Source organism: Acinonyx jubatus, chromosome B3 (genome assembly GCF_027475565.1).
Source record: "Acinonyx jubatus isolate Ajub_Pintada_27869175 chromosome B3, VMU_Ajub_asm_v1.0, whole genome shotgun sequence".
NCBI lineage: Eukaryota > Metazoa > Chordata > Mammalia > Carnivora > Felidae > Acinonyx > Acinonyx jubatus.
The window spans coordinates 27,342,832-27,368,915 of NC_069386.1; the positions used below are offsets into that span (position 1 = coordinate 27,342,832).

Genomic DNA, 26,084 nt, shown 5'->3' on the forward strand with positions numbered 1-26,084 from the left:
AAAAGTAAAAACTATCATGATTATTTTCACATGACATTCAATAATAACACTCTGCTACTCCACATCATGTACAGAAAGATGGAGAAGGTGCTATGATGGTCATACAGAAAGAGAAGCCCAGTAGTCAGCAAACTTTTTCTTAAAGGGCCAGATAGATGGTGAATATTTTAGTCTTTGCAGGCCAGTCAGTCTATTGCAAATACTGGATTCTGCTGTTGCAAGCTGAAAAGCAGCTAACTTTATTTACAGATGCTTGAATTTAAACTTCATATAATTTCCATGTGTCAAACATATTATTCTTCTTTTGGTTTTTTAAAAAGTAACTTTAAAATTCAAAACCCAATCTTAGCTCATGGGCAACACACAGCAAGCAGCAGGCTGCATTTGTCCCCAGCTTGCCCACTCTGGACCAATGCAATGAATCTGTCACCACTATGCAACTGAACTGAATTAACTGGATACCTTTTACTATGTTAGTCTCTTTAATTTGGGAAATTTCTATTGAATTTTCAATATGATATGTGGTGTTGCTTTCATATTTTTGCTCCCTTTCAAGACTTTTAGTTTATTTCTTCTCAGCAAGTAATATAATAAGGAATATAATTAATAATACACATGAGCAGTAAACACTAACACAGCAGGTCTGGGTTGCCCAAACTCTGCAAATTCCCAAGAAACACTGTCCTTTCAGCACTTGGCCATCCCCTGTGAACTGAGATCCAAGTCCTTGACATGTTCTGCCTGAGAAAATTGTTTCTGTATGCCTGAGGTCTAAGGCCATGTTTTCCAGTTTGAACAGACAGTTTATGCTAAGAATGTGACTTACAGTTATCACCTGTTTCTACTGTGGAAGCTAGAGTCTAAATAACTGAGAGTAACCATGCAGGCCCCATATGTCTATGTGACTGACCCACAATAATAATCTTGGATGCCAAGGCTCAGGTGAGCATCCTTGCTGACAACCCTTCACACATGCTGTCACACATCACTGCTGAGAGAACTAAGCACGGCCCTATGCAGCTCCACTGGGAGGGAACCGGAAGCTTAGGCCTAGTTTTCTTTGGATTTCCTTCAATGTGCCTTTCCTTTTGCTGATTTTAATCTGTATCCTTTCACAGTAATAAACTGTAACTGTGAGTATAACAGCTCTTCTGAGTCCAGTGAATCATCAAATTTAAGGGTGCTTTTGGTAAGCCTAACACAGCACCAGTAATAATCATTTATAAGTTATTTGATTTTCTTAAAATAAAAACAAAAACAGCTTCAAACTTACACAACTAAATATTTAAACCCACAACAAGAAACTTTAAGAGGTGACAACATGGCCTCAGAATCCATGGAGGCGATGGTCAGGTGGTGAGGGCATCATTGTTCCTCAAGCTGAGATGGTGGTCTCCCAGGCCTGTGCCTCTACTATGAATTTCCTCACTACCTAGGTTAAAGGGATCTCAGAAGCATTCCTACCATGATTTCCTGATTCAGAGCATCTCTAGGATTCAGGCAAATTGTTGTGGTTAAGAGTTTTCTCAAGAACAATCAATTCAGGATGGCTTCTAACACAAAGTTAGTCTTTTATGACATCATTGTTCATAATGTCCATCAAAAACTCAGTAAATAATAGTTTAATAAGCTTATCTGTGAATAAATTGGTATAATTCATAAGAATATAATCAGAAATTTCTGCAAAACGTTTTTATAATCATAATTAACCAAATTCCAAATTCATGTACTTATACTCAAATTTTTCTCATTTAATATAAAAATTTTTATAATCATAATTAACCAAATTCCAAATTCATGTACTTGTACTCAAATTTTGCTCATTTAATATAAAAATTCTCCACATCCCTAAACAGTTGCTTCCTGAAAATATTAGTAATTCTTTTAGTTCCTTTTATAACAATTCTCCATGTATCAGAATACTCAATATTTCCAAAGGAAAACATTTCCTTACAATAATGGCAAGATTAACTAAAAGAATAAACATTCTCATATATCTCATTTACCAGGACAAGTGATTAAAAAAAAAAAACACTTCCTCTTCCCCATCAATTTAATAAAGTTTATAGTATTTACCTTGTACAGCATCAATTTAGTAATTACCAAATCATAACATACTCAATAGCAAAGTTGTATCATTATCTGATGTCTAGGAAAAATAAGCAGGATTTGTCTATTTAATCATAAATACACATAACAAATATCATGGCAGTTGTGGAAATCCACATGTACTAAGCAGTAGCAAACAGCTTCACTCAAATCACAGACTCAAATATACTGGGGAAAAGCACACACTTTGACAGCATCTTCCCATCTTTTACCTCTCTTTTTCCTTCGTTCTCGAATTATCTTCTGAACTATCCTCCTCCAACGGGGCAAAGAACTTAACAGTTTAAACTTGGACATTATAGAGAGATCATTACAAACTGCAGGTCTTAGTTCATTAAAGAGGAATCTCAAACGTTCAATGACTGGAGCGCAGACTTCCTTGTAAGAACGACCCTGTTCTTGATGCGTCTACAAAGTTAAATATGAAAAGACAACTTAACAAATATTTTACCAACTATCTGCAAAGCACAAAAAAAAAGAATAAAAATGTATTTACCTTAATGAGTGAGCATTTTGCTTGGTAAACAACTCTACAAACATCCACTACTGATTTAGGCAATGTTCTGTGCTTTACTTGCTCAATACCAAGGGTTCCTGCGTGAACTAAAGATAATGCCACGTGACCTGTAAAAGACATTTTTAAAAAGGGGCAGTGTAAGAATGAATGCACATTGCATGTCAGTTGAAAAATGTATAGTATAGCTAAAATGTCAAGATTCATACCTAAATCTTCATGCTTTAAAAGGCAACATAATAGTAAGCGGCCAACCTCTTCCACAGGGTGCTCAGGAGGAAAAGTGATTGGTGTGGTCAAATGGCACTGCCTACAGTACCTTTCTATTTGACACAGAAAGTCCTGTAACAGAAACAGCTGGAGGGTAACTTCAGAGCCACCTAACACACCCTCATAAATTCCAAACTACATGCCACAATTTCTAATGTACTTGCAATCAGCAATGCTTCTAAAACATCACTGACATATTGAATTGAATCAGCCTTTCTTTTTTTTTTTTTTTTTTAAAGACAGCGCGCATGCACACAGGGGAGGAAGCAAAGGGAGAGAGAGAACCTTAAGCGGGCTTCATGCCCAGTGCACAGCCTAACACAGGGCTCTATCTCATGACCTCGAGATCATGACCTGACCTGAAGTCAAGAGTCAGGCACCCAGAAGAACTGAACCAGCCTCTTACCTCAAAACCAGCCCTACAAATAATATGTAACTAAAGTCTGTGCTAAGCAAATCAGAGAACATGAAAGTGTTCACATATCAAAGTTTTACGGTAAACCAAGGATACTAAGTGTGGGAAGGCCTCGCTCACCTTCACATTGTGATCCTGTATGTTATTGTCAGCAATGGCTTGCAGGAATGCCTGGGAATGGTCTCCTAAGGCCCGTCTGTGGGAGCAGAGTCGGGACTTGCTAGCAGGAGTGCCTCCAGGAGAGCTACAATGGTCCTCGTCTTTCTCCTCATTGTAGCTATAGTGGATCTGGCTGGTCTGTAGGCCTCCAGAGAAGATGGATGACTGAAGCCACTCTAGAAAGTGCATATGCAAACATTAAAGAGAAACTTGAGTGTACTATTCAGAAATAAACATTGATATAAAAGATAAGAAGTGAATATTTGATTTAAGAGGAAAAATTCAGCATCATTCATATTAAAGAGTCACATCTAACATTTATATAGACTGGCTTATAATTCCTATGTCTGCATGAAAATAGGTTAACACTTCTGGCTATTCACTACATCTTAAGCATGGTATCAGAACTCAGTATAATAGTTCCAGTACAACTTTTCTAGATACTCAGTAAAACATGGAGCTGACTGATTCTACTGATACTGTGGGAACACTGGGGCATTGCATTTTACTAGGGAGAGCAGCATGGAGGCAACACTTACACAAGCAATCACTCAATTTCAATTAGGATAACTGTATGCTACAAAGTACTACAGTTGGTACAAGAGTATAGACCTCCACTACTGCAAGAGTCGGTAAAGGATTTTCTGTGGAAGTGACAACTGAGAGGAGATCTGGATAAAGATAAAAACACTGAGCATCCAGGTAGGAAAGCAGCACATGAGAAGGGGACTACAAAGAAAAAACATGCTCAGGGCAGGACATATTTCCCTAGAGCATTAATCTAATAATAAAAATAAGAGACTACTAATCATATAACATGGGACCTTAGTAAGAGACAGATCCTTGGAGACTGGAGACCCAGTAGACTATGTGTGTCTCACAAAGGAGACCTGCGTGAGGCATGGCTAGACACACAAGAATATGCATCAGTGCCAATGTGGATGCTCATTCTAATTGCTAAGATAACTGGAGTGAGATTCACCAAAAAAAATGAAGAATCAGTTTGTTCATTGCTACAAATTTTTTTCAATGACTTCTGTTATCAAAATAGTCCTCCAAAACCCAAGCAATCAAATCTGGGTGTACTCCATGTTCTTTTACTGAAAATTTAGATTTTAGAAGATCCAGGAGCATTCTCCTAAGTGCTACATTAATTCTAAAACACAAATATGATCATGACCTTCCCTAGGTCTCTACATTTAGAACTCTCAAAGATACTGCTCTAAAGGTGGTTTCTGATGGCTTAGGCCCCACCCACCAGGGCCCATAGTACTTTCTGATCAATTCTACTCTGACTCTTCTCATTTCCCACCCTCTTTGCTGATTTAGAAGAAATGTATCTTCCCTATACTACAAATATTTGAGGGAAAGGATGAGTCCATCCCCCTGAGAGGCTCTGTAGGCAGCAAAATGCCCAGCATGCACACCAAAGGCTTGTTCCAGAAGGCTGGGCTGACCAAGTACATTGACCATCCTTGCCCACTAGCATTCTCTCCTGACAGTACACATACACAAGCAACAGGAAGCCCTACCTTTCTTAACAAATGCTCCTCACACACCTGTATTTCTGCCCAGAAGATTCACACACTCACTTTTCTGGGACTCCAATGTCCTTACTCCTTCACCTCTGATGGGGTTTCTTCCCCATCAGAACAAATTACAAATGTCTCCATTTCATGCTCTTCTACCCTGTGTACTGCTCTATTATAATGTCTGGCTCATCATCACACAAAAAGCACCTAAAAGCAGAAAAGTGTCTAATGCACACTTAATGCATTGAGCACCTAGCATGGTAACTCATACTGAGTATTTACTCAGTAAATGCTTGCTGGATGGTTGGCAGACAGAGAAATGTAGGAATATGTAAACAAAACTTTAAATCCATCTTATGGAATATAGTGAAATTTTATTACTTTAGGTCATTAAAAAGGTCGCAATCCCAAAAGGTATTTGGGTCTAGTAAAAACACAATCCTCAAAAAGAATATTATCCCCAATAGGAACAGCCAATCCATGTCACATGGAGACGACAGCCAAGTTGAACCCATCTGTTACAGGAAGCAAAAGTGAGAGCACGCATAGGACTGATATTTCCATGCACCTGTTAGCTTCCTCTGCTGCCACAGGTCATGAGAGCAAATGAAAGCCATTCACAACTATTTCTATTTCGTTGGTTTAGTGTCATAGTCCCACGATCCTTATTTTTACTCACCAACAACTGTGTTGATTCTTCTCCTATTCTAAATAGCACGTAAGACTCAGCTAAAATAACCTTCTAATCTGTTAGCAGAAAGCAAATTTTTCTTACTGGCACATTCGATCTCAACCGGAGACAGTGGTGTGCTCATAGCTAAATAGGAAGCATGTAATCCGAGAAGTAGGCCCAGATTCCTTTCTGTGTCTATCAGAGGTGAAGAGAGACTTCCCAGATCTGGTATGGTAACAACTTCTTGGTCAGGCTTGGAAAGATAAATTTCATCATCAGTCTGAGAAAACAGGGTTAATTGAAAACATAAAAACCAAAAGAGCAACAGCTTATGTCCCTAAACAAGACAAAGTTCCATGAGGAAGAGAAGCAGATGCTCTGGATACCCTTTTCCTACATCCTATTATGCTGCTATACATGCTGTGTGCTGTAGGCACACCCTACAGAGCAAACGGTAAACACACAGATCTACTGGTGGTAAAACCAAAGCTCAGATAAACAGGTAAACTAGAAGGGCTCTTGGGTAGCTCAATCAGTTGGGTGTCCAACTCTTGATTCGGCTTGGGTCAAGATCTCGCGGTTTGTGAGTTCGAGCCCTACCTGGGTCTCTGCACAGACAGTGCAGAGCCTGTTTGGGATCCTCTCTCTCCCTTTCTCTCTGTTCCTCCCTTGTTTCTCTCTCTCTCTCTCTCCCCCTTCCTCTCTCTCACACACACATACACACACACACACACACACACACACACACACACACTAAACTTTTTAAAAAATTTAAAAAACAACAGGTAAACTAGATAATTCCTTAAAGAATCAAATAGAAGTTTACAGATTGACTGTATACTTCAGAAAATATACTGAATTGTTACATGCATAAATAACACCCCCAAAAACCCAAAAATATGAAAGGACTGCTGTGAGTAGTGAACTAGGACCACAATATGTGGAGGTATAAATTTATGTTAACAAAAAGAAACCAGTTAGAAAAGAGATCAAATGAAAAAAAACTTTGCCAGTCTTATTAGATAATTTACAAGCAAAGTCAATCTCTCCCTATGCAATGCTTTAAGTCTTACCTATGTGGCATTTAATAAATTTTATTACTTATGGATCTATACCTGGAAAACCAATCCCAACATATAAACTCCAAAGCTCATGCATAGGTAGGACATACTTCTATTCTAAAGAATTATGCTACTAGATAATTCTTCCCCCAAAAATATATATCTCAAGATAGTAAGCCACTTCAAATTTCTACATAAGCTTACAATAAAACTGTAAAGGCCAAAGGTTAACCCCTTTTTGTGTGTGGAAAAATGTCTACATGTGTTACAAATTAACAACTTTTACAATAATTTTTCAAGACCAATACTTCATAAATCTTAACACGAATAAGTGTAAATAAATTCATTTATGAAAAAACTTCTAAAGGATCTTCATATGTATCACTTAATGACACGCACCTCCACCGAAAGGCCCCATTATCAATAATACTTCAAGGTAAAAACCACCTATCACAAATATACAGAGGAGGTCTCCCCTGACGTTCACCATGATGCCCACGCACACAGCCTCACCTCCAGATACTGGCCAACACAGAAGGCATGCATTGATTCCCGGGTGTCTTCAAACTGCAAAGCAGCTTCCAAAGCTACCACTGGGTCTTCCCCTGCAAACTGAGCTAAAATAAAAAAAAACAAAAGCAACATTATTCCAATACAATTTGCTTACACACCAATAGTAGAAATGTCAAGTAGGAAATAGATCAGGCAGGTGACTCCAGTGTGAGGGTTACCAAAGTATAATAATGATCTTTCATCCCCTCCCAGAGCTGCCTGCGCCAACTCAGGATTTGAAACAAGTTTCAACAGGTGTTGAAACAAATACAAAATGATAAGGAATTCTTCAAACCTGTTTGAATTCGCTGATAGGCCGCACACCAAAGTCACCAGTAGATTAAAACATGGGGGGTGGAGCAATATACTCAACTGATCGCTTAAAAGCCAAATACTCTGCTCAAAATGGCACATGCTGTAACTTTTCACCATGAAGTAGAAAGTGAGGCCTTACCAAGAATACTATTTCCTGTTAATGACTGTGTCTGGAAGTCCTTTATATCATATACTTTCCCATCAATCACAGTCCAGAAGCCTCCATCTTTATTGTGGTTCTCCAAATCAGCTTTGCGTATCTGTGTCACCTCCTCATTATTTCTACAGTTCTGACCTGTAAAAAATGATTCTGCATATACAGAAACCAAAATCAATCAATCAATAGATCAAGAGATAAAGCAATAGAACAAATCATGCAAAAACTATAAAGGGAAATAGACAAATCCATAATCACAATAGGAGATTAACATATCTCTCGTTGTAACTAATACCACAAACAAAAATTCACTAAGAATATGCAATGATTTGGGGCGCCTGGCTGGCACAGTTGGTTGAGCGTCCGACTTCAGCTCAGGTCATGATCTCACAGTCTGTGAGTTCGACCCCCGCGTCGGGCTCTGAGCTGACAGCACAGAGCCTGCAGCCTGCTTCAGATTCTGTGTCTCCCTCTCTCTCTGCCCCTCCCCTGCTCATGCTCTGTCTCTCTCTGTCTCAAAAATAAATAAAAACATTAAAAAATAAATAAATGCACAAAGAACATGCAATGATTATAAAACAAAACAAAAACAATATCACATGAGCAGCATGAATAGCAAATCTATGTATAAGGCAATAAAGCAAATCCCAAAAATTTCAAAGAAATAAAGTTACAGAGCATATGCACTGACTACAATGCAGTTAAATTACAAATAGGTAACAAAAATAAAATAAAAATTCATATTTGACTTCCCAGAAAAAAATGTCTATAGAAAAAATACAATGAATGGTAATGAAAATACTATAGATCCACACTTCTAGAGCTAAATATGTGTTTAAGGGCATTTATACCTTTAAATATATATAGTAGGGGGAAAAAAAGCAAAAAAGTAAATAAGTTAATAAACATTAAATCAATAAAATTCTAAGAGTTCACGATAGTCAAAAATTTTAAAAAGGGGCACCTAGGTGGCTCAGTCAGTTAAGTGTCCAACTCTTGATTTCGGCTCAGCTCATGATCTCACAATCAGAAGACTGAGCCCTGAGTCAGGGTCTGTTTTGGGCATGAAGCCTGCTTAAATTCTCACTCTCCATCCCCTTCTGCCCCTCCCAGGCTCACTCTCTCTCAAAAACAATAAGTAAATAAAAAATAAATAAATAAAATAAAAACAGAGGAGGAGGGGAGGAATGAAGGGGAAGATGAAGGAAGAATGCCTCACTGGTCACCTTTCAAAGTGCTAGGACATTAACTCAGTATCACTGAAAAATGATATAGGGAGGTGATTGAAGAGGGGAGTCAAGCTAGGATCATGTCCTTACCTGTACAAATTGTACTTTGTACTACCCAAACAAATGAAGGCAAGGTTGCTAGGGGATTTTATAGAAGACAGACTGTATATGAACTCCCTGGTCCATCTGAACAGAACTGAAGGTGGGTGTCACACAGAATCACAGGCCTCAGAGCCAATGAAACAAGAAACACACAGCATGACCTCAGACACACTCTATCAAAAACTGAATCCAAATCTGCATCCGAGCCTCATCACCCCTATACATATAACCAACTGTTTAGAGAAAGTGTAACAGAGATATTAGACTAAAAGAGAGGGCAATCAACCAAATTCAGAAAATATGAAATTCTCCAGAACAAATTCCCTGCTTCTTTGACAAATAAAGTGTATGACCACAGAGACAAAGAGGAGGGCCTAGAGATACACTGTTAAATGAAAAAGAGACTGGAAGCATACCAACCAACTATAACATGCAAAACGTATTTAGATGCTGATTCAAAATAACCACTAATAAAAAGACCTTTTTAGATAATCCAGGAAAATGGAACATAGACTGCATGTAACATTAAGGAATCACTATTAATCTTAGACAGAATAATGATATTAAGGTTTTATTACCAAAAAAAGTTCTAATCATTAACAGGTAATGTGTGTCAAAATGTCTTAAAGAGACCTGCTTTAAAATGATTCAATCATTCAATCACTAAGTTAAGTGGAAGAGAAGCTGAAATGTGAATACTTGTAAATCCAGGTTCATTATCCTATTCTCCCCTACTTTTATCTGTGTTTTCACAATGAACAAACATCATTTCTTTAAAAGCTAAAAAAATATCAGATTAAACCCTAAGAAAGAAGAAAAGAAATAATAAAGACCAGAGTAGCACCAGCATAAAGACAGACAACTGGATCAATGGAATAGAATACAGAACTCAGAAATAAATCCTCATATATATGGTCAAATGTTTTGGACAGAGTGTCACAACCATTCAATGGGGGAAGGACAATCTTTTCCACAAGTGGTGCTAGGAAAACTGAATATCCAATCGCAAACAAATCAAGTTGGACCCTTACCTTATACACCATATACAAAACTTAAAACAGATCAAAGATTTGAAGAGCTAAAACTATAAAATATCAAACTCTTAGAAAAGAACAGGAGGAATCCTTCATGACATATAATTTGGCAATGATTTCTTGAACAGGACACCAAAAGCATAGGCAACAAAAGAAAAACTAGGTTAAGTTGAACTTAATCAAAATTAAACATCGCTGGACACTACCAACAAAATGAAAAGGCAATCCACACATAAGGAGAAAATATAACTAAATCATATACATCCAGAATACATAACAAATTCCTACAATTCAACAATAGCAACAATAACAAAACCTGATTCAAAAATAGGAAAAACACTTGAATAGACACTTCTCCAAAGATATGCAAATGGCCAATAAGCACAAGAACAGACATACATTATCACTAACCATTAAGGAAAACCAAATCAAAACTACATTATAATACCACTCTGTCCCATTAGGATGGCTGTTATCAATAAAACAGAAAAAAACAAGTGTTGGCAAGGATGTGAAAAAATAGAACCCTTCCTTGTACTCTGCCTATGGGAATGTAAAATGGAACAGCCACTATGGAAAACATTATGGTGGGAAGTTAAACACAGAATTACCATATGACTCAGCAATCCCACTTTTAGCCTCTAACCCAAAGGAAGTGAAAGCAGGGCTTCAAACAGACATTTGCACACCCATGTTCATGACAGCGTTAGTCACATCAGCCAAAAGGTGGAAACCACCAAAGTGTATATCAAGAGATGACTGGATAAACCATTTTGTTTGCAATATTATTAAACATTATTCAGCCTTAAAAAGGAAGGAAATTCTGACACATGCTATAACATGGATGAACCCTGAAGATATGCTAAATAGAGTAAGACAATTACCAAAGAACAAATACTGTATGCTTCCACTTACATGACCTACCTCGAGTAGTCAAATTCACAGAAACAGAAAGTTGAATGGTGGTTGTCAAGGGTGAGAGGGAGTGGAGAATGGAGAGTTAATGTTTAATGGGTACAGAGTTTCAATTCAGGAGAGATGAAAGGTTTTGAAACTGGATGGTGGTGTTGGTTGGACAATAACGTGAATGTACTTAATGCCACAGAATGGAAAACTTAAATATGGTTAAAATGAAAATTTTATGTTATGTATACTTCACCATAGTTAAAAAAAAAAAAAGTTGGGTTTCCACTCTACCTTACCACCCCCAAAACCAAAAAAAACAAAACAAAACAAAACAAAAAAAAAAAAAACTGTTCACAACACTACAGATCAAGATGATTATCTGGCAAATTCTACCAATCTTATACATACCCTTCTGGGGAGGAAAAAAAAAAGAAGAGGAAAGAACATTCTCTAAGTAACTCTAAGAGACTAGCACAGCCTGTCTTACTAAAACTTTAAATGTCTTGTTATGTTTTTGTACTACTGGATCCCTCAGATAGTTTCTACCAACAAGCTAATATTCTCAGCTGACAGACTGTAAAAAGAAGATTAACAGAGATTGCATGGGAAGCTGTCATGTTCCTAAATTACAGCCTCTTTGTTAGTGGAGGGGTGATAATCAGCAACTTATAGGGCATTAAAAGAAAACTACAATTCACAAGCACAGATGCAAAATTGTTGGAAAAAAGCAAAACACATCAAGACCAGCAACACATATTAATATGACCAATATAATACGATCAAGATAGTTTTATTCCAGATGCAGAAGGCTGATTTAACTTTTGAAAAATCAATAATTAACACATTAATAGAAAAAAGAAAAATTATATGATCACTGAGATTAATTAAAACTTAATTGCAAAGCAGAATAGAAGGAAACTTCCTTAATATGTAAAGGCTTCCACAAAGAGGGCGCCTGGGTGGCTCAGTCGGTTAAGCGTCCAACTTTGGCTCAGGTCATGATCTCACGGTTCACGAGTTCCAGCCCCACGTCGGGCTCTGTGCTGCCAGGTCAGAGCCTGGAGCCTGTTTCCGATTCTGTGTCTCCCTCTCTCTCTGCCCCTCCCCCGCTCATGTTCTGTCTCTCTCTGTCTCTCAAAAAATAAATAAACTTAAAAAAATTTTTTTAAAAAAGGTTTCTACAAAGAAATCCCTTAACAAACCTCATATTTCATGTGTGAAATTTGGAAAGCTTTTCTTTTGCTCCTAAACAAGACAAGGCTGCCCAGTATCACCATTTGTATTCAACAATGCACCAGAAGGTGCTAACAAGTGCAGAAGTCACAAAGGGAAGCTGCAAGATGAGAAACAGACACAGGCAGAGACAGTCAACTGATTTTGACAAAAGTGGTACTCCTGAAGAGTGACCAAGGACACTCCTTTCACCCAAGAGTGCTGGTACAATGATCCTATGGACAAAATGCCTAGGGAAAAAATGACACGTGACCTCTTGGCACAGGGGTGGAATGGTGAGAACTCTCACACTCTACGGAGATGAAAATCAGCAAAACCACTATGGAAACCTGGCATTCTGTACTAAAGCATACCCTACAAACCAACAAGAAATAGGCATAATTAATTCCAGCAAGAAACAGACATAAGAGGAGCACCTGGGTGGCACAGTTGGTTAAGCACACAACTCCTGGTTTTGACTCAGGTCATGATCTCACAACTCATGAGACTGAGCCCCCCTTGGGGCTCGGGATTCTTGGTCTCCCTCTCTCTCTACTCCCCCCTCACTCTTGCTCTCTCTCAAAATAAATTTTAAAAAAAATTTAAAAAAAGAAACAGACATAAGAATATTTAAACAAACTATTAAGGAGCACAAGCCTGTCTGATAAAATGATAAAGAGAAGTAGAGGAGCAGCAACCACACAAGACCAGAGAGAGGTATCTTTCAGGAGACAAGAAGCAGTGTTTAGGATGTTCCTGCCACCATTCCATTTCTTAATCTGGATGGATGTTATTTTCTTTTTTTTTTTTTAATTTTTTTAATGTTTATTTATTTTTGAGAGAGAGTGGTGGAGGGGCAGAGAGAGAGGGAGACACAGTATCTGAAGAAGACTCCAGGCTCTGAGCTGTCAGCACAGAGCCGGACGCAGGGTTCAAACTCACGGACCGTGAAATCATGACCTGAGGCGAAGTCGGACGCTTAACCAACAGAGCCAGCCAGGCGCCCCAAATGATTTTCTCTATGATCAGTCACAGAGCTGTTTTCTGTACTTTTGAGTATGTGCTATATTTCATAATAAAAAAAGATTTTAAATGAGTAAGTTTGAACTGCTTAATCAGATTAAATGCCTTCAACCATACTAACTATAGAGACAAAAATAACGTTTAACTTCATAAATACAATGAATGGTGCTAAAAATACTAGTGATATAAAAAAATTAAAAACTATGCTCCATATCCTATTGTTATTTTCTTCAGGATAGTTGTTACTTCTTATTTGAAACTCCTATGTTAGAAGATGACAGTCTACAATGGAAGGGGAAAAAAGCCCAGCTTGCCTGAGCTTTCCTACAAAATACAAATGACCACAACTTCAATTTAATTCTATGAGTCCAGGAAGTCAGAACCATACACAGTACGGTAACATACACTTAAAAAATGTCAAAGCTGAAAACTTTGAGAAGACAAGTTCCATCCCAATTTGGTAAGCACTATAGACAGTACATATAGGGAAGTGCTCAGCTAAATATCGGAATTCCACAACTTAGTAACATCAGTTAGAAATGAGTTTAAAAAGTCATCCCATATTGATGTCAGCCTCCAAAGCTGGACTATATCTAATCGCCGCAACAGTACCTTCTGGAGACAACACCCAAGAAAGGGTTCTACAGAACTTTCTAAAATAGTCCAATTCAGAAAGTAACAACAATTAACAGAAAAATCCTTTCTTATATATAATCTAAATCTCTTCTGATTTGGATTATCTTGATTCTCCACTTATACTCCCATCAGTGAAAATGGCAAATATTGGTTTCTCTTTGTGAAGTATCCTTTCGGATAAAAAGGCAAGAATAGGTTAGATCAGGACAAACTTTCCTCAGCAGAAGTTCTAGAAGTTAAGATGTCATACCCATGATGCCAGGCCAGGCTAACTCTTCATTATCGTCCCTTTCCTTTCCCGGTGCAAGGTGATTGAACCGATCCAGGTGTTCTAACAGGCCACCCAGCAGAGGGACAGCTCCAGCCTCCTGCATGAGACCAGCATTTTTACTGAGCAGAAGCACTACAGAAACTACTAGTTCTGGAAGGAGAACACCTAAATTTTAAAAGAAAAAAAAACAGCATTAAGATTTAAATAAAACCATATATCCTATAAAACTACTTTCTAAGCTTGTTCTATGTTCAAATTCTGATAAATCACAAAATAAGGAAAGCATATTTCTACAGGATTATTTTATCTTTCATTTTGAAAGAGACAAACAAAGGTATCAAACAGAACCCTCTGAGTTACAAGAATACTTTTCAAAACCACTGTGTTTCAACACTTCTGTGAACTTGTCTTTTATTCAGAAAACTTAAGTGTTTACAACTAAGTTTACTTTCAGTAAAAAAGCACTTAATAAGAATGCTCTAGTGTCACAGAACTAACTTGAAAACATATTAAGAAATACTGGAAATTATTAAGGTCCTGAAAGGCGCAACTAATTTTTATGGGGCTGAAATAAAATTAGACAATTCCCAATGACCTCATTATTGAAATGTTAATAATGGCTGTATGACTCTAAATCACTAATTACATTTACAGTGACACAACTCCTACACCAACAGAATTGTCAAGCAAGTAAAAAAAGAAAAGGAGAAAAGCCAACATGACTAGAAAATGTATGGGGCAAAGGCATGCAGGTTTATCAGGAAGTGATAAATTTTAAGTCTTATCTATCTCTGAAAATAAATAAATGTCTGAAGGTAGGATATAAAAAAGGTACCAGTGAAGTCCCCTTCCACAATGCAGGCCACCTCTGCAAAGTGCCGCCAGCTGGTGGAAGCAATGCTGGCTGCCACAGGCAGTATATCTCCAATGTGTGTGCACAAAAGGGCTGTGTACTTCTTCAGCAAGGAACCAACACCCATAAGCTCAGGACCTTGAAGAAAGATTTAGAAAATTTCATTTTTACCATTAAAATTTACTTCATAAATAAATCGCATTGATTCCACACTCATCTATACATCTTTTATGTATAACAATTTTCTCAAAGGAGAAAATTAACCCATATTCCCTGGTTGTTTTTATGTCACAGAATTTGAGAAACAGTGAATTTGGTTATGTAAATTTTCATACACTGCACTATATAATACCTAGAAAATTTTCTTAATGTAAATACTAAAGTCATAATTTATAGAGTTTTAAAACCTTACACCTAATACACACAAATGTTATCAAATTTCAAGTCTTAACACTTGCAAATTACTTCCAATAAACAAAGTTAGGCATTTTTCAATCTCCTAAAATCTTTAACTTTTCTTCCTACAAGGCTCTTAATAGCTTTTCAGTCCTCATGATTTTGTCTTTGAGAGGTCTCTTTCGAACTATAAGTTCACCTATTTCAACCTGAAATTTTCTATCTACAAATGCCTAATTTTTTCAGCAACTAAGATATTTTAGAATATATATAAATCTTTTCAGTTTTCAGCAACTAAGATATTTTAGAATATAACATCTATAAAAATATTAACAGCAGCAGACGTTTCCATCCTTGACAGAGAAAGCCAATTTACACAGAGCCACCTTTTGAGCTTGTGGAAAGTACTCTAATCTATGTCATGCACAGAACTAAGTGCTTAAATATCATCCTATTTTAATCCTCATAGGCACCCTCAGATGTTATCCCAGCTCCGCAGGTGAGCAACCTACAGCCCCCTGGTAAATCTCAGACTTAGTCCCATGTCTAGCGGCTAATAAACCAGTGCTATAACTGAGACCCAGCCTTCCTCCAATGATGATTCATTCCTTGCATTACTCCCCACCTGGTTTTCCAGTGCAATCAACAAATGCTATGTCACTACTTTGTTCCCACATTATGTTAGTATCCAACACTCCATAACAGACACGTAGAGTAAGTCTGATAAATTGTCTGTTAAGACTAACTTGAACATAAAGGAAACTATTTTTGATGTCCAAAGAACTTAAATATTAAGACGAGGAAACAAAAAATATTGATGAGTCTAATATTTGTCCCCAAAAAAAGTGGATACAAAATGAAGTCCCCCCAAATTGGCACATTTAATAATATAAGAACTACTCATCTGGGAGTGTAGAATAGGCCTAAATTAAAAAGCCCAAAATACACATAAGACATTTTAATTTTAAGCAACTTACTACATATATCTGAGGTCTGACCAATACTTTCTCCTGGATAAAGTTTACTGATAAGTAGGCGCTGAAAGCGCAGCAACAAATCCAATGAAGCAGTTCTTTCACGACTATGTTGCTCGAAGTCTAGACATGATGAAATCCGACGGGCAACATCTTTCAATCTGGCTACTGTCTGAGAAGCAATGTTTCTATGCAGAGGAAAGAAGATTGCAAAATTTAACAAGCTATGTCTATTAAAAAAAAAAAGTATTAAGAAAGCACGACAAAAACTAAACTCAGAAATATAATCATGCATCCAGGTGACCTGTAGCGGGCTTCCTTCCCCAAATATGAGTCAGGTGTGTCGGCAGTAAACACAACCTCAGTCAAAACTGAGAAAAGAAGCACAGAAGTTGTAAAAGATATAATGATGCCCTTTGCTTTACAAATGTGCTCTAAAGAGCTGTGTGGAATGATCCAAAATGATAGAAAACAGACCTTTGGGGAAAAAAACAACTGTATCGTTATTTTTGTCCAAAGCTGTATTTCAAATATAGATGTGACACTATTCTTAAATACAAGATTTACTCGCCTTTCTGCATCTGCCTCACAAATCTGCCTTGAGACCTACTCAAGTTAAGTACCTAGGTGGGCAATGCAGGGGGCACACAGGGCTCAGAAAGCACAGGAAGGAAGACCAAAGCGGGTGCAAACAGACCAGGTCAGAGTAACAGGTGCTCAAACAATACAGCAGCAAAGAAAGGAGCAGTGGGATCTAACTTGAGCCACAAACCATCAGTTAATAGGGTGAAAAAGAAAAAAAAAAAAAAAACATGGGTCCCAAAAGTAAAATTAGAACAGTAGTAAAATGTTCTGGCTCCACAAGAAACTTGCAAAGGAACAAGGGCAGGGAGTCAAGTCAAGACAAGAGAATGAAGAGGAATGGACACTGTAGGTGATAGAGTGCCCGGCTGCTGGTACTAGATTCTGCAATGCTGAGTCAGCCCCTGAAGCTTCAAAAGGAGAGTATGTTCTGTTTATGTTTGAGGAAATTAAGTTCAGTATGAGTGTGAACGTAGATTAGAGGAGACATAGACTACCAGATAAGACCCTGCCACCCAGGGACAGTCCCACCACCAGTCAAACAAGGCCTGATCCCCGTACTAAGAACAGAGGAATAAATCAGGGGAAGAAAAGAGCTAAAACAGAGCCTTGCTCTGGGCTGCTGTCAAAGTAGCTCCATCTCAGGGCGGATGAGGGCCAGCCAGCCAACACCTGGCATTGCCACTGAGCAGGTAAGTCTGGGAACTCTGCATAACACCAGGCCACAGACAGGAATTCTATTCCACTCCTTTGATTTCTAACGTTGACAGTAGGTTTGTGGAAAACCTGTCAGTTGCACTTGCCCCCATGATTCATTCCTGGAACTAACAGCACTGTGAGGAAGAAGAGGAGCAGGAAACATTTGAGGAGTTCCAGCACAACTCCAACACACATCCAAAAGTTGCTAAGAAAGAACAGCAAGAAGCCCTTGGCTACTGCACAGGGATACTCCATCCACACAAAATGAAGGTAGGTGCTCACAGGGTCTTGCCTCTAGTCAACCTCACCTTTCTATTCTACTACCTGATACCCTGCCTTGACAGTAGAAAAAATCTGGGTTTCATGCTATACAAGAAGGAGCAAAGGACACTAATATAAATGTTAACTTATTTCCTTAATAAAAAATCCTGAACCATAATCAAAATGTATAATTCTGGTAGAGTTCACTAATTAAAAAATCTTCATAGCTCTTGATTTTATATAAATATTTTTCTGTGGCTTCTTGCCAGTGTAAGACTAAAGCATTACTCTGAAATCTGTTTCACAACTTATTCTTGGCAAACTGCAATTACTTTAACCTGTTTTCCAAGGAATAAAGTATACAAAACATCCCTACAATCTCTTCCATCTTTAGACTATTTTTCAACAACTGTATCAGCTAAGTCAACACATTGAGCTACCTTCAATCACACTTAAGGTAAGAAAATTAAATATCAAAGTCTCTCTCTACATGAGAGAAGTACACTTTCCACATTTATGAAAAGAGTCTGGATCGTAGGCACTTTGTTAGTGAGAAAGGTGTTGATACATTTTCCTTTCTCTATATTCTAAAACTTTTGTGAAGTGTTGTTTACTTCCAGGGTTCAGTTTTTGTGTTTTTTAAGCAGGTATATAATTATTATAAAACTGCTGTGGAGACAGCTCCCCCGTGTTACCAAAGGTTCAGAAGACAACCTATGAGATGGTCTAAAAAGTGCTGTCCAATAGTAACATAATGCCAGGAAGCCACATATGTCATTTAAAATGTTCTGCCAGTCACTGGGGCACCTGGCTAGCTCAGTCAGTTAAGCACTGAACCCTTGATTTCGACTCAGGTCATGATCTCACAGTTTGTGAGACTGAGCCCCGCATTGGGCTCTATGCTGACAGTGAGGAGCCTGCTTGGTATCCTCTCTCTCCCTCTCTCTCTGCCCCTTGCCTGATTGTGCTCTTTTTCACTCTGTCAAAATAAACAAATAAACTTAAAAAAATGTTTAATGTTCTGCCAGTCACATTAATAAAGAAAAAAAGAAATGTAAAGCCAGTATTAATAAAGTATCCCAATATATTGAAAATACTATTTCAACATAAAACTTAAACTCAAAAACACACTTAAAAGTTTTCTAACAACTGAATCAAGTCCAAGGTTTTAAATATGAATTTTAATAAATAATTAATAATTCAATTAAAATAACTGAATTTTAATTAATAAAAAATAAAACTTTAGTGTCTCAGCTACACTGGACACATTCCAAGTGCTAATCAGTCAAACATGGCAAGAGACTTCCAGACTGTACAGTAACAGGCATTGATGGGTAAAACAGACAAGTCTCTCCACACCAAGGGAATAAACAGGCCGGGCAACCTACCATAGGCCGAGATCAGGGAACACACACTCACTCTCTGACAAACACCAGGAGTCCTGACACAGCCTCCTCAGCAAAGGGTAGGGCATTCAAGAACTCAATATTGTTTCAGAAAATACATGCTTTATGCTTTAAAACTTCTGCATAGAACTTCATTTTTTAATTACAAAGCACTCAGCATCCATTTTCTCATTTGATCCTTAACTCTATAAACACTGCTCCTGTTATTACTCTTCCAGTTACCACACTGGGGAGAGTTTCACTTGCCAATTTTATACAAGCAGTCACAAGTGAAATCTTCTAGGAATAAATCCCAGCGTCTTTCCACTACCACCAACTACACTGAGTTAATTCACTTTCAATCTGTTGTACTAAAGATCAGAATGTATGAGATACTGATCAAAAGAAACAATCATCAGATTAAAAAAAAAATAGGAAAATTTTTTTAATTAGCATTTACTATAATCTATTTAAAGAACTAGCTCTAAAACTTCCTCTTAAAAGTTCCCAATGTGTCCAGTAAATTCTGGTGCTTCAGGTATGGACAGCAGGCTGCCCCCACACCAGCAGCACACCACCCACCACTCTTCTGGACACACATGCAGAGCCCCCTGTTCTCTGAACTTGGCTACTACCTGAGCCAACACTCTAGAATACTTTCTCTATGTATAGAAAATGAAACAAAACAGGAGCCAAGTTTACACAGGAAAGAATTTTGTTAAATAGAAGAGCCAAGAGTTTTCCATTGTCTAACAAATACCTTTCAAAAATCACCTTGCTTTTTTGGTCTTTTTGAATGACAATGAAATGTTGGCTGACATTTTTCAGGAACAGTGTCTGATCACTTCAGCCCAAGGTTCCTGTTTATATTCTGACTCTGACTGATTCTTACCTCCTCCAGATAGGGCCTTCAGAAATAATGCTCACCATTCTTTTATTTACTTCAGCATTTAAATTAACAGTTGTCAGGGCGCCTAGGCGGCTTAGTCGGTTGAGAATCCAACTTCGGCTCAGGTCATGATCTCGTGGTTGACAAGTTCGAGCCCCATGTCAGGCTCTGTACTGACAGCTCAGAGTCTGGAGCCTGCTTTGGATTCTGTGTCTCCCTCTCTCTCTGTCCCTCCCCCACTCATGCTCTGTCTCTCTCTGTCTCAAAAATAAATAAAAAGATTTAAAAAAAAATATTTTAATTAAAAGTTGTCTTAGGCATCCAGATGACCAACAGAGACATGAAAAGATGCTCAACATCGCTCATCATCAGGGAAATACAAATCAAAACCACATCAAGATACCACTTCACACCAGTCAGAATGATTAAAATTAACTCAGGAAACAACAGATGCAGAGAAAAGGGAACCCTCTTGCAATTGTTGGTAAGAATGCAAACTAGTGCAGCCACTCTGGAAAACAGTGTGGAGGTTCCTCAAAAAATTAAAAACAGAATTACCCTACTACCCAGAAATAGCACTACTAGGAATTTATCCAAAGGATACAGGAGGGCTGATTCATAGGGACACAGGTACCCCAACGTTTATAGCAGCACTATCAACAATAGCCAAATTGTGGGTAGAGCCCAAATGTCCATCAACAGATGAATGGATAAGGAAGATGTGGTTTATATATATAATGGAATACTACTTGGCAATGAGAAACAATGAAATCTTGCCATTTGTAACAACGTGGATGGAACTGCAAGGGTATTATGCTAAGTGAAATAAATCAGTCAGAGAAAGACAGATATCATATGTTTTCACTCACATGGAATTTGAGAAACTTAACAGAAGACCATGGGAGAAGGAAGGGGAAAAAAATTGTTTCAAACAGAAAGGAAGGCAAACCATAAGAGACTCTTAAATACAGAGAACTGAGGGTTGATTGGGGGTGGGGGGAGAGGGGAAAATGGGTGATGGGCACTAAGGAAGGCACTTGTTGGGATGAGCATTGGGTGTTGTATGTAAGCTATGAATCATGGGAATCTACTCCTGAAGCCAAGAGCACAGTGTACATACTGTATGTTAGCTAACTTGACAATAAATTATATTAAATAATTAATTAAAAAGATAAAAAAATAAAAGTTGTCTTAGTAATACATATAATTCTATGACATATGCAATGAGGCAATGATACAACCAATTTAAAAAAAAAAAGTTCTACCACAATGATTTTCGTTTGCATCTACTGCTTACTAATGAGGCTAAGAATCTTTTCCTGTTTATCGTACACTCCAATTTTCTCTTGTTTGAAAATCTTTAGAATCTCCAGTTCTACCTCACACACTCCAAACTCTCCCCTCATCTATATTTAATGTCTGCTCTTAAAACAGTGTGGAGGTTCCTCAAAGTTAAAAACAGAACTACCTTATGATGCGGGAATCATCCTACTGGGTATTACCCAAATACAAAAACACTCATTCAAAGGGAAGCTGCCCGAGTGTCCCTCAATAGATGAATGGATAAAGAAGATGTGGTGTGTATACACAATGAAATATGATTCATCCATAAAAAATGAAACCATGTCATTTGCAATGACATGGATAGAGCTAGAAAGTATAATACTAAGTACTTAAGAGAAGTCAGCAGAGAAAGACAAATACCATATGATGTCACTCATATGTGGAATTTAAGAAATAAAACAAATGAGTAAAGGGGGGAAAAAGACAGACAAACCAAAGAAACAGACTCTTAATTACAGAGAACAAACTGATGATTACCAGATGGGAGGGGGGTGGGAGGATGGCTTAACTAGGCAACAGAAATTAAGGAGTGCACTTAAAATGAGCACAGGGTGATACATGAAACTGTTCAATTACTATATTGTATACCTAAAGCTAATATAACACTGTGTGTTTACTAACTAGAATTAAAATAAAAACTTAAGAGTCTGCTCTTTACCCCAAAACCTATTCTACATAATTTTCAGAGTATACCTCAACAGCCAAAACATTTTCAGACCCTAGTGCTAGGTAGATCTCACTATCTTACTATGAAAACCAATAATCCTGCTGTTAAAATATATCTAATACTATTTACCTAAGAAGCTGTTGTATGAGCTGAACCAGAGGCAAACACTGTTTTCCAGAAGATTCATAGATCCCAGTATTAATAAGATCTTTATCCAATGGAGTCCTACTTCTATGAAATGTCGAGGCACTGGCTTCCTGTTCATCAATTTCTTTTTCCTTCTGTGCTTCTTTTTTGGCTTCCATATCCTGTAATTCATAAAACAGAAACTGGTTACTAGTTATCTTAGTACCAAGTGTGAATGCACCCTGAGCTGAGCCCTGATCTCACAGCCTAGATGTCCCAGCTTCTGTGCACTAACTCACAAAACCACCTGGTGACACTGGCCCACATCCACTGTCGGAAACCCCACTGCTCAGGTGCTCAGTTTCTAAACAGACTATTTGTCCTATAAATCTATTACCCAGGCTGCCATTGCTGACGTTCTCCAGGTTCCTTCTGTAAAGTCCCTAAAATCTTTTCTCCTGCTACTGGATCTAAGAAATACTTAATGTGATCTGCCCCATACACACACAGTCTATCTATTTTGCAAATATGAAGCAAGAACTCAAGAATAAGAGGATATATTCCCAAGTCATGTATCTGATAAGAAACATGTGTTCAGAATACAAAAAGAATTCTTACAACTCAACAATTAAAAAATAAATAACCAACTTAAAAATAAGCAAAGGATTTGAATAGAAGTATCTTCAAAGATGATATATAAGTGGCTCATAAGCATATGAAAAGATGTTAGACATCATTAGTCATCAGGGAAATTCACATCTGTTAGGATAGCTATAAAAGAAAAGTTGGACAGTAGCAAGCATTGACAAGGATGTAGAGAAATCAGAACCCTCATACATTGCTACTGGGAATATAAAGTGGCACAGCCACTTAAGAAAAAAATCTGGCCATTCTTCAAAACATAAACACAGAGATACTATAAAACAAAACAAATCCACTCCTAGGCATACACCCATAAGAAAAAAAAAAGCCTGTCCAAACAAAAACCTATACACAAATGTTCGTAACAGCATTATTCATAACTTAAAAATAGAAACAACTAAATGTCCATTGGCTGATGAATGTATAAACAAAATGTGCTTTGCCATACAATGGAATATTATTTAGCAATTTTAAAAAATTAAGTATGACATGAATAAACTCTGAAAACACTAGGCTAAGTGAAAAGCCAGACACAAAAGGTCACGTATTGTATAAATCCATTTATATGAAATGTCCAGAGCTAGAAATTCTTCAGGAGACAGAAAGTAGATTAGCAATTGTCAACGGTTGAGACAATAAGGGCTAGAAATTCTTCAGGAGACAGAAAGGAGATTAGCAGTTGTCAATGGTTGAGACAAGTAGGGAATAGGGGGTGTGACTGTTAAGGGACACAGAGTTTCTTTTTGAAGTAATGAAAAGGTTCTGAAATCACTGGTGATGATGGTTGCACTGAATTATACACTGTAAAAGAGTGAATTTTATAGTATGTGAATTAGATCTCAATAAAGCTATTATTTAAAAAAAAAGAAACAAAAAGGCAAAAAACAAAAATAGAAGATATCTTTGCCAAACACAACCAATATTCCTGAGGACTTACTATATACCAAGCATTGTTCTAGTAACCAAATTTATGGTGAAAAAGCAAAAAATTTCTTTCCTTCTGAGCATTTTCTAATGGCAAAAACCACAACAGTCTAAACACCAACAACAATCCATCCCAATCCTTGAGGGGTATAGGGATGAAGACTCAGCCTCAGTGGCTACCCACTGTTAAGGATAAGAGAGCAACATAAATCAGAAAAATGAATAATGTGCATCCTTTTAACCCAGAACAATTTCAATTCTAAAACTCATTCCTAATAATCATTCTTATACTCTATTCAATGACTTATAATCCATAAGAATATACTTAGAGGCGCCCGGGTGGCTTAGTCAGTTAACCATCCAACTTCTGATTTTGGCTCAGGTCATGATCTCACAGTTCATGGAATCAAGCCCAGCACTGGGTTCTGCACTAACAGCTTGGAGCCTGCTTGGGATTTTCTCTCTCCTCTCTCTCTGCCCTTTCCCCCACTCATGCACACTATCAAAATAAATTACATTTTTAAAAAGAATATAATTAATAATTGTAGTAAAAATATCTAAAACCTAAATGGTAAATAGATTATTTATAAAAAATAAAAAGGAATATGAAGGAATTCCCTTTTCATATGACAGACTTCTCCAAAACAACAGAACAAATGGACAGTAAAATATACAACAGAAAACATGGCAACCTGATGAGTAAAAAAGATGCAAATTAACACACCACTGAAATTAATCCTAGCCTCATAATCACATCATTAGTAAACATTTGCATCCTCAAAAGTCAGACAATAAAGCAAAAATATTAACAATATTGGCATACTAATAATTCTTAAATATGAGGTTTTTGTTTACGTCTTTCTGTAGCTTTATAACAATTTTGTTTTAAAATGAATGGCCTTTTTTTAGGCTTAATGATTATATAGATCACAATCTATGTATCTCTGTAGCCTCTCTACCTCTGCAATACCCTGCCTCCAATACCTCCTTAAAGGTCCCTCCCTCTGTCCAGCAGGAAGTGAGGAATAAACATTTGCTAACTAAATTAATAGGTTCTAAAAATACTGCTTGGGTCATATCTGGCCCACTCGTGGACTTCCTCTGTCTGTTCTCTGTCACAGCTCCCATCAGGTAAGCTGTCACACAGAGCTGTGTGGGGAAGAGGAAGAAAAGGAAGAGGCTTGGAATCAGCAAACCTACCACTCACTAGTCCTAACACCTAAGCAAATCACTACACTTTTGTGGTACATATGTCCACATCTATAAAATGGAATTTTAAACCACTTTTTCCACTCAACACCGTTGACAAAGTTAAAAGAGAAAATCAAAATAAAGTACACAGCATAGTACCTGGAAAATAATAGCTATACAAAGAACTGTAGTTGTTCCTAATGTTATTTATACGATTTCTTCTATTTTTTTCAATTTAAATTTTTTTTAATGTTTTTATTTATTTTTGAGAGACAAAGCGTGAACAGTGGAGGGACAGCGAGAGAGGGAGAAGTAGAATTAGAAGCAGGCTCCAGGCTCTGAGCTGTCAGCACAGAGCCTGGCACGGGACTTGAACTCACGAACCATGAGATCGTGACCTGAGCTGAAGTCGGACACGTAACTGACTGAGCCACCCAGGCGCCCCTATTTTTTTTTTCAATTTAATCAAAGTACTTCTTAAGTATGCTTTCAAAGATATTTTCAATGTATTTACTTCATCTAATTTTATCAGTGTTAGTTTTTAGATAAAAAACTATTGCAACAATAAAAGCAACAAAAGAAGCTATGAATGACCAATAAGTACATACAAATGCAAATTAAAACCACACTTCCCTCACCCAGAATAGCTAAATTTATGAAGAATGACATGCCTCATGTCGGTGAGGTCAAGAAGAGCTAGAACTAGAACTCATATTGGCTGGTTCAAATTAAATGCCACAGCCACTTTGGGAAACTGTAAAAACACAGTCACCAAAAGACCTAGCAAATTCTACTTCCAAGTATTTACGCAAGAGAAAAACACATGTTCACTAAAGGACTTGTATACAGCATGATCAAAGCAGCTTTACAGAATCAAAAATTTTAATCAAATGTCTATCAACAGGACAATGAATAAACAAACAGTGCCATAATCATACAATGAAATATTCAATGGTAAAAACAACAGATGAGTCTGAAAAT

At 37.4% G+C, this 26,084-nt stretch overlaps 1 protein-coding gene across 8 annotated transcripts in view; it reads right to left on the reverse strand.

The window, feature by feature from the left end:
• The window catches only part of HERC2 (HECT and RLD domain containing E3 ubiquitin protein ligase 2), a 264,682-nt gene that overhangs the window by 141,095 nt on the left and 97,503 nt on the right, over positions 1 to 26,084 (reverse strand). For 7 of the 8 annotated variants that reach the window (XR_008299026.1, XM_053223673.1, XM_053223675.1 and 4 more), the window contains 11 exons: positions 22,350 to 22,528; positions 16,397 to 16,581; positions 15,006 to 15,161; positions 14,150 to 14,335; positions 7,740 to 7,910; positions 7,247 to 7,350; positions 5,775 to 5,952; positions 3,429 to 3,643; positions 2,833 to 2,965; positions 2,606 to 2,733; positions 2,322 to 2,517 (listed from right to left, as the gene is read on the reverse strand). Coding sequence is in view for 7 of the 8 variants with exons in the window: in XM_053223673.1 (XP_053079648.1) it covers positions 2,322 to 2,517; positions 2,606 to 2,733; positions 2,833 to 2,965; positions 3,429 to 3,643; positions 5,775 to 5,952; positions 7,247 to 7,350; positions 7,740 to 7,910; positions 14,150 to 14,335; positions 15,006 to 15,161; positions 16,397 to 16,581; positions 22,350 to 22,528 (1,831 nt within the window). In the remaining variant the exon portion in view is untranslated. The remainder of the gene's footprint in view (positions 1 to 2,321; positions 2,518 to 2,605; positions 2,734 to 2,832; positions 2,966 to 3,428; positions 3,644 to 5,774; positions 5,953 to 7,246; positions 7,351 to 7,739; positions 7,911 to 14,149; positions 14,336 to 15,005; positions 15,162 to 16,396; positions 16,582 to 22,349; positions 22,529 to 26,084) is intronic. The other variant, XM_053223676.1, reaches the window with a different exon arrangement.